General features: G+C 44.8%; 1 protein-coding gene across 1 annotated transcript; it reads right to left on the reverse strand.

The window, feature by feature from the left end:
* Window positions 1-1,035: 1,035 nt before the first annotated feature.
* Window positions 1,036-8,874, reverse strand: Thoc3 (THO complex 3). The gene is made up of 6 exons (XM_027409875.2): window positions 8,519-8,874; window positions 7,853-8,009; window positions 6,279-6,483; window positions 4,809-4,970; window positions 4,619-4,719; window positions 1,036-1,425 (listed from the first exon to the last, which is right to left on the reverse strand). The coding sequence occupies exons 1-6, from the start codon at window positions 8,783-8,785 to the stop codon at window positions 1,262-1,264; spliced, it is 1,056 nt and encodes a 351-aa protein (XP_027265676.2). The 5' UTR covers window positions 8,786-8,874; the 3' UTR covers window positions 1,036-1,261.
* Window positions 8,875-9,675: the final 801 nt, after the last annotated feature.

Here is a 9,675-nt window from a genome sequence, read left to right on the forward strand (position 1 = left end):
ATTTACAAAACCAGGCAGAATGAGGCCAGACACACACCCAGCAGTCAAATAGCTTTCAAATACTGCAACAGCCCAACACTGCAGTTCAGAGCTATTGGTTAGGATATTAAACAGGGTTATAAACTCTACCTCTCAGATTTTTTTCCCTACCTCTCAGATTTAAAAACAAAACAAAATTTAAAAATCACAGAATCTTCCTGGGATAAAAACAGTAGCATAACTTTAGAAGCTTCATAATAAAAGCCAGTTTTATTAAATGCTCAACTCTAAAAATTATTTTTAAAAATCCCATCCCTATGCTGTGCTCCCTCTAAATAAATACTGCCTATGTAGCATCATACACAGTGAACTCTGTCGTATACAGAATCCAGAAAACAGGGCCCTCCCGGCGGGCATGCTGTGACAGTCATGTGATGGTTACTCTTGGGTGTTAACTTGACTGCATCTGGAAATCACTGAAACCCAACCAGCTGGGCACACCTGATGGAGATTTTTCTTGATCTTTTGAGGTGGGAAGACCCACCCTAAACCTAGGCCACATATTCTAGTGGCAGCCTATAAAAAGACATGGAAAAAAGGAAGCTTTTGCTTTTTGCCTGCCTGTCCTCACTCTCATTGCAAAGTCCATCTGTCCTGCTGCTGAGACATTCCTTCTCTGGTATTAGAACCTACTTCTTCAGGATTCAGCATAGCAGCAGCTCTCTAGGGCTTCCTCAGGACTCCAATGTCAGATTATCCAGTGTCTCAAGCCTGCAACATCCATCCAGGCTTGGCCTTCCCATCAGGAGACATCTGTCATTCACTACTCAGAAAACAAGCTGTAAGCCATTCTGATAAATCCCGAGTGTGTGTGTGTGTGTGTGTGTTTTCTATCAGTTCTGTTCCCGTAAAGAACCATACTTACGCACAAAGTCCTCATTAGCTAACTGGCAACAGGGGTAAGAATGGAAAACAGCTAACACAAAAAAAAACACCAAAAACAAAAACCAGAAGGGGTTGGGGGAGAGTAGCCCTCGCTTATCACAGTAAAATCAGTTCAGAGAGGATTAGGGATGCACAGTCTAATCAAAGTTTTTTGTAATTTTTACAATTTATAAACATTTAGATTGCCCACGACGTCCAAAGAGAACAGATCAAACTATACAAATGAAAGTCTGCATCTTCCCTGCTCAGGCCCCTTCTCAGGAGTCATTCGGAAGCCCAAACAGCTTCACAGTCCCATATAAATGAAAGTCTGCACCTCCTCTGCTCAGGCCCCCTCTCAGGAGTCATTCGGAAGCCCAAACAGCTTCACAGTTCCAGCTTCCCGACTGCTGTCATATTTGCCATCTTTGTCATCACAGGCAAACGCCAGCAGAGGCCTCTTGGGGTGCCACGCCACGGTGAAGGTCGGGGACTCACACTGCACCTCCCACAGCTTGTCTCCTATAGGAACCAATGTAAAGAATGCTGTTAAGTAGCACATTCATTAAGTACTCAGAGATGTCACACACAAGGAGGTGACGGGCTCTGAAGCTCTACTCTATAATCCTTAAAAAGCAATCTACAGCTATCGTATGCTGAGCGCCTCATAGCCAGCCTGTCCTGTACTGAATGCCAGCGGCAGCCCTCTCCCTGTAAGGCAGCTTTTAAACTATTTTATGACTGAGGGGGGAGCAGTATCTTAACAAAGTGACACCTACAGAAACGGCACACACAGTAAATGAAGCCATTTGCCTTCTGAAGGACTCAGGTTCAATTCCCAACACCTATATGGCAGCTCACAGCCATCTGTTTAATGCCAGTCTACAGGGATCCAACCCCCTCTGCTGTCCACTGTGAGCAAAAGGCACACATGATATAGATATACATGCAGGAAAAATAGCCATACAAGTCAAATAAATGGTTTTTGTTTTTTTAATTTTTACAAAAGACTTGTAGTGTAGTATACATCTAACAGGTCAATACATGGCCAAAAAAATTACATTGTATACTATAAAGATGTAAGCATGTATATGAAGTATTTAAAGTAATTCCATGTGGGGGCAGCTATCTATAACTTGTCTGAATAATCTCTAAGCTGTGTGGACATCCCAGTGGTCTGGTCTGGGGCATTCACCACTATACAACTCTCACTCTTCTTTAGGTGTTTAATTCTATATCATTTGCTATGGGTTTGGTTAATATAAAAATTTCACACAACTCAAGAAAACCAAAGCAATCATGAAAAAGCCTGAGGGCTGGAGAGATGGCTCAGCGGTTAAGAGCACTAGCTGTTCTTCCAGAGGACCGGGGTTCAATTCCCAGCAACCACAGAGCAGCTCACAACTGGCTATAACTCCAGTTCCAGGGGATCTAACACCCTGACACAGACATACCTACAGATCAAACACCAACACACATTAAAAAAAAAAAAAAAAATGGGGCTGGAGAGATGGCTCAGAGGTTAAGTGCACCGGCTGCTCTTCCAGAGGTCCTGAGTTCAATTCCCAGCAACCACATGGTGGCTCACAACCATCCGTTATGAGATCTGGTGCCCTCTTCTGGTGTGCAGATACACATGGAAGCCGAATGTTGTATACATAATAAATAAATAAACTCTTAAAAAGAAAAAATGAAAAAGAAAATCCTGAAATGTTTCCCAGGTAACCATGCAGCCTTACAAATGAGTCCTGTGCTGGCTAGTTTATGTCAACTTGACACAAGCTATAGTCACTGGAGAAAAGGGAGCTTCAACTGAGAAGATGCCTGCATAAGATCTGACTATAGGCAAACCTATAGGGCATTTTCATAGTGATTGATGGGGAAGGACCCCACCCACTTTGGATGGTACCATCCCTGGGTTGAAAGTCTTAGTTTCTATAAGAAAGCAGGCTGAGCAAGCCATAAGGAGCAAGTCAGTGAACAATACCCTCCATGGCCTCTCATCAGCTCCTGCTTCCAGGCTCCTGCCCTTTTGAGTTCCTGTCCTGACTTCCTTTGATGATGAACAGTGGTCACAGTGTTTAATCATAGCAACAGTGACCCCACCTAGAACAAATACCCTAACAATTTACTGCAAAGCTTAAGCACTAAATGACATACAGTGCTGACTGTATGAGAACGATGCTACAATCCCAAGCCACCAGCTCGAACAGACCAATACAAAATTGTGTGCTATATCTGAAAAATAACTTTATTAAAAAGAAGTTCTATTCTATACAATATCAGGAATAAAACCAAAATTCATTCTTACCTTGTTTCAAACTTAACTATCAAAAATATTCCAGGAATTATTCCTAATGTTATTTACTCCAAAAAAAAAAAAAATGTATATACAGAAAAAAAGACTAAGAAGAAATGTACAAAAAATTAGCAATAGTTAGCTTTAAATTATGGACCTAAAAAAAAAAAAATGAAGCTGGCAAAGTAGCTCATCAGATAATGGCATTTACTAAGCAAACCTGGTGACCTGAGCTCAACCCCAGAACACTTACTATCTGTAACTGGTTTGTACACCTGCTCTACACACCTATATAACCAAGGTCACATGAAAATTCTCAGGCAACTTTGTACCTGACCCCTTTGGGCCATGACTGGAGAGAGTTTAAGAAGCCAGCCCTAATGACCCTGATTGTTGAATGGCTGCCAATGCTCACCCAAGGCCAATAACCAGCTCTCTAACACACAGGTCCATGGTCCTCTCAGAAGTAGTCTGCATGCTGTAGATGGTACCATTAGGACTGTGCTGGCCAGTTTGAATTGTCAACAACCTTTTCTGTCTAGATGAGGCATGCCTGTGAGAGGCTTTAACCAGGTTCCGTGAAGGGGGAAGACCCACCCCACCGGAATGTGAGTTTCGGGGACTGGCCCTGGACTGAGTGAAAGGAGAAGGAAAGCTGCACACAGGCTTGCATCCGTGGCTCCCTGTCTTGGCCAAGACACTGTTCCCTAACTGTGGAGCAGACCGTCCTTTCTCCCGCAAGCTGCTTCCGTAAGGGCGTTTTATCACAGCTACAGGAAAGGGGCCAGGACAGATGATCACAATTGGTGAGAACTACGCAAAATTCAACAGAAAGGTGAATACTCCAAGTGTTCTCTCATTTGGGGGCCCTAGATTTTAGAGATGCATAAAATCATGTAGTTACAAATTACTTCAACGTAGAAGCAAAACTGAGGAACACAGAACGCTGATGGGAGAGGTCAGAGGGGCAGTGGGGTTTGGGAAGGAGCATGCACAAATGCCCAGCTCTCGGTCTCTTATTTAGAAACCTTTCAGCCAGACATGATAGTGTATCACGTTAATCTCAGTACTCAGGAAGCAGAGGTAGATAGATAATCTGTAAGTTCAAGGCCAGCCTCATCTACATCAGAGCTCCAGGACAGTGAGAGTTACAAAGTGAGACCCTGCCTCAGAAAAAAATACACTTTTACAAGAACTAACGCAAATGCAAAGTATTTCCCTACACCACTTCCCTTCAAACCCGGCACGTTTCTCCTGTCTATCCATCCATCCATCCCATCACTGCACCAAACTGACAGTCATATAAGACAGAGTCATTTCTGATAGTGCTGGTGAAGAAGCAGTGTGCAGAGCTCAAACCTGACAAGAAAAGGCCTGAGGCCAGACACCAAACCCAAAGGATTCAATCCGAGTCACCTGTCTCTACTTCAGCTATGTCAATGAAATGATCCTCTGAGGCTGACGCCAGCATTTTCCCATCGTGGCTAAAACTGAGGGTCCTCACAGGCCAGTCCAACCTATGAGAGGATGGACAGAAACATCAGAAACACCCAAAGGAAGAAGGAACAATTAACATATCCAACAGGAAAGGCTGGCAGTCACTTACCTAGAGAAGCACCGCACACACACTAACTCATCGACATCCCAGAGGCTAACCAAAGCATCTGCGCTTCCTGTGGCAAAATACTTCCCCATGGGATCAAACTTGATACATATGCAGTTAGAAGGGTGGGCGTTGATGGACTGCACAGGCTTCAGTTCGGGGTAGCTAAGAAACAAGACACACAGCATCAACATGCAGAAGAGAACTGTGGCACTGAAACACCGGGAGAAAAAAACACAACAAAAACCTTCCCTAAAGTCAAGGGGAAAAAAAATTGCTCAAGCTACTAAAGGAGCACAGCACAGCACACAGGTTCACAGTGTTGAACCTACACCATTTAACACCAAGATAAACTAGTGACGTCATAGAACATTACTTCCTCTCTGGATTTTCTGAGAGCACCACCTTGTAGCAAAAAAAAAAAAAAAGTAAGAATGGCATACCTAAGACACAGAAGCAAGAAGATGAATCCAAGACAGTTAGTTAGACCTAGCAAAACTATTCAATACAGGAAATAAAAAAAAAAAAACACAGTACAGTACCTACAAGTTTTTAACATATAACTCCTTCAATGTCCACAGCCAATAGGTTGAATTTTGTTTTGTTTTGTTTAACTCGGGATTCACAGCAACTCCAAACTCCCACACAGAACCTATGCGTTACTCACTGGCACAGCAATAAGCACAGGCTCTTATGGACCTGAATTTTAGTACCACATTTTCATTTACTTACAGAACAAATATTTACTGAGATCCCACTATTAAGGCAGGCACAGTCCTTTTCCACCATGACACTGCTAGTATAATGATAGAAATAAATAAATACACATTATAAAACAGAATTAAGAAATGCTTCCTGGCCAGGCAGTGGTGGCGCATGCCTTTAATCCCAGCACTCCGGGAGGCAGAGGCAGAGGCAGGTGGATCTCTGTGAGTTTGAGGCCAGCCTGATCTACAGATGGAGTTCCAGGACAGTCAGGGCTACACAGAGAAACCCTGTCTCAAAAACAAAACAAAACAAAAAAGAGCTTCTTATAGGAAATGTGTAAGATACATTAAAACCCTCCTCTAATCTTGGAGAAAAAGCAGGATAGAAGGATGAAAGGTTACAAAGTGAATTCCAGGACAGCCAAAGAAACCCTGTCTCAAAACACAAAAACAACAGAAAAGGATGAAAGTGACTGTGCTAGAGGGAAAATACTATTTAAGCTGAAATTTTAAGGGAGTGAATTCAAGGTATACTAAGCCCCTGGGCCAGCTATCTGATAATTAAGTGAACATTTACAATCAATATCAGTAAGAACTCAATAAAATGCAGAATATCTGGCTCAAATGTGCCCCTAAAAAAAACTAGGATTTTTAAATACTTTTTCTTTCAAGTCTTCTAGGTTAGGCTCACACTTAACTCATCTATGTACCTGACATAGCACCCAGTACAGAGGTACAACAGTCCCTCTAGCCAGAAGCCCCTCACCTGAGAATGTTGATACAACCGTTGCCATTGGTCAGGAAGAACATGTTATTGTCGTTATTCCAGGAGATTTCATTGACCTCAAACTTGAACTGCTCTTCCGCTTTGGAACGGTGTGTCTTGGCATCGATAAAGGTGACAACATCATCCTTGTTGCCCACAGCAATGGTCTGCCCATCGGGACTCCAGCAGATATTAATGTTCTCCCCTGGGAACCCAGACACAAGCCATCAGCAAGATCATCCTTGCCCATCCTCCTCCAGAAGCTTATTCTGCTACCCTAGAAAGAAGATCAGAGCTCTCTTCAGTGCTCAAATCACCAAGACAATGGAAGAAAGCTGCTGCTGGCAGCTAACATTTGTCCAAAAGTACCACGTCACACCACTCCCAGAAACCAGTCTTGTCATCTAAGTCCAGGAGTCGTCCACACTGCACACAACTTCATGGAATCAAAAATGCCATTTTTCTTTCACACTTTACTATCTATAGTGCATTTAAAAATCTATCAGAATTTGTTTCGGAGCAGGGTGGTGGTGGCACACACCTTTCACTCCAGCACTCAGGAGGCAAAGGCAGAGAGAGTTGGATCTCTGAGTGGATAGCCTGGTCTACAGAGAGAGCTCTAGAACACCCAGGTCTACACAGAGAAACCCTGTCTCAAAAAAAAACAAAGCAAAAATGCTTTGTTTAAAAATAAATAAATAAACAAAAACATTTTTGTTGTGGGGCTGAAGAGATGGTTCGGCACTTAAGAGCACTTGTTGTTTTCCAGGAGACCCAAGTTAAATCACCAGCACCCACAGTTCACAACCATTTGTAACTACATTTATAGGGGATAAGATGCTTTCTTCTGGCACCTGCATACATGAGGCACACATACTTGAAAATAAAAAAAAAAATCTAAAATAAAAAATAAAAAGAATTAAAAAAAAAAAGAAAAAGAAAAAAATCTGGGGCTGGGGAGATGGCTCATCGGTTAAGAGCACTGACTGATCTTCCAGAAGACTTGGGTTCAATTCCCAGCACCCACATGGCAGCTCATACTGTCTGTAACTCCAAGATCTGACACTCTCACACAGACATATATGCTGGCAAAATACCAATGCAAATAAAAGTAAATAAATTATTTGAAAAAAATTAAAAATCTAAAAACAACAAAAATGTTTCTTAAAAGATTGTAGATGACCTCTTAGAGTCAATTATGCTAGACTCAAGATTTACAGGGTATTATATAACAAGAAAACAGCGTTTGAATGTGATGTACAACTTTCCAATCATTTCTTGGAAACCAAGATCATCCAGGTTTCAGCCATTCTAACCTGCCAGAATCTCCTAAATCCTCTATGCCTTCACACACACTACTCCTCTTTGTATTGTTTCCACCGCTCTGACCAGTAACTACTACAGATGATCAAAAAACGTGCTCAAATTCTACTCTTCCTTGTCTCCTCCAGACGGACATGTATACATCATCCTGATAACCCACTCTGTGGCACTAGCTGCAAAGAACACGGTCAACAGTTTCTGGAAACTATAATTAGCTTTTCTACCTAAGGCTCCTCTCTCTCTGAAGTTACCTTTAGTATTCACAGTGGCGATGCACTTTGTAGTCCTCACGTCCCAGATGCGAATGGTTTTATCTCCAGATGCGGTGACAAAGAGGTCAGGGTTGCTTGGGTGCCAGCAGAGCTGATCCACACTATCTCCGTGGCCCCGGTAGTTGTTTTCTTTGACCTTAAAAGAGCAGAATCCAGGTGTCACTTCACACAGATGCACCTGCCTCCACACGCAACTTAACTTTTATCCAAACGGTGGTACCCTGAAACCGGCAAAGATGTGGACGATCCAAAAGAATCCAGTCCTTTCCAGAACTTCAGCCCCTGTGAATTGTTCTGAGCTTGGACACTGGCTCTTCTCTTGCCCTTCCTGCCCTCCCCTCTTCCACCACCATCATCATCCCAATCCAACGGTCCATTCCCAAAGGAGGCGCTATCGTTTCCAAATAAAACCTCTCGACCCCGTGGGGATGCCAGCACTCCCCGCCCAGGGCTGCTCTAGACCCTGACCACTGCAGGCCACCTGACTGCACCTCTCCGTCCCGCAGCCCCTTCGCCACCGCCTAACTGCCACCAGGTTCCCGCTCCGCGCTCCTCCGGGCGGCCTCGCCCGCTCACCGCACCACCAACGACGGTGCCCACACCACGTCCGCCTCTTCCCGGCCGGGCCGGGCCCTACAAGCTCACCAGCCGGTCCTTCTCCAGCAGGAACACGCTGGCCGTCTTGTCGAAGGACCCCGAGGCCAAGCGACGGCCGTCGCAGCTCCAGGCCACCGAGTGCACCTTGGCACTGTGCGCCGGGAACTCGCGCGTCTTGCTGTGGCCTCGGAACAGCTCCTGCATCCCGAGCACGTAGCGAGACGGGCCGCTGCTCATAGAGCACCAGGGCGCCATCGAGCCGGGGCCGCTCTGGCTGACCGGCGGGGGCCCCAGGATCGACGTGGGCGCCGCCATGCCTCCGTCTCGCTCCCTCGCTCTCTCTCTCAGTAAGGACCGCGTACCGGCGGCTACAGACACCGGGCCCGGCGCCGCTGCGGCGCGCATGCGCCGGGAGCAGCGCGCATGCACCAGGAACGCCGCCGCGTCACTCTGCGCAGGCGCGCGTGTCTCACTGGCGCCCCTCCCCCCAAGGGACTGCAAATCCCGCCATGCAACGCGTGTCCGCCTCTAACGTTTGGAAGTAGCATTTTGGAAGAGTTCGACTTTTTTAATGGTCTTCTAACCCGTTTCTTGATAGTCTCGCTTATTCGAAGAAGAGAACCAAGATAAAGCCTCCAGTTTACTTACCAGTAGAATATCTTTTTTTTTCCCCTCGAGACAGGGTTTCTCTGTGTAGTCCTGGCTGCCCGGGAACTCACTCTGTAGACCAGGCTGGCCTCGAACTCGGATTCTCCTGCTCCTGCTTCCCCAGTGGGGACATTAAAGGCGTGCACCACCACTGCCAGGACAAAAATACCCTTTTCAATAGAGCTGTTTTTTCACTACAAGGCCCTCTTCCCTCCCTTAAAGCAGAAGGCCACAGCAAAGGAGAAAGGTTAGCTGTTTGTGGAAATAAGGAGTTGGTTAATGAGAGTGTGGATTTGTTGGTTTGGGTTGGGCAAGGTTGCTTGGTTGGTTTGGGGGTTTTGTTTTGTCTTTTGATCCTAGTTTTTAGAATATATTGCATATGTATGATAGCAATTTTTTTCTTTTTCTTTTCTTTTTTTTTTTTGGTTTTTGGAGGCAGGGTTTCTCTGTGGCTTTGAAGATAGTAAATTTTTAAGAAGAGTGAAAAGTAAAGTGACCACTTGTGTATGCTACATTCACATCTCAGCGCCTCCCACTTCTTACATCTCTCTTAGACA

Source organism: Cricetulus griseus, chromosome 3 (genome assembly GCF_003668045.3).
Source record: "Cricetulus griseus strain 17A/GY chromosome 3, alternate assembly CriGri-PICRH-1.0, whole genome shotgun sequence".
NCBI lineage: Eukaryota > Metazoa > Chordata > Mammalia > Rodentia > Cricetidae > Cricetulus > Cricetulus griseus.

Excerpts from the sequence above, each read along its gene's own strand:
- Thoc3 (XM_027409875.2), bottom strand. The coding sequence starts at position 8,785 with ATGGCGGCGCCCACGTCGATCCTGGGGCCCCCGCCGGTCAGCCAGAGC. Across the intron at positions 4,971-6,278 it reads GGTTGTATCAACATTCTCAG|CTACCCCGAACTGAAGCCTG; the intron begins GTGAGGGGCTTC and ends CTTGTTTCTTAG. Across the intron at positions 1,426-4,618 it reads CATAGCTGAAGTAGAGACAG|GAGACAAGCTGTGGGAGGTG; the intron begins GTGACTCGGATT and ends TGGTTCCTATAG.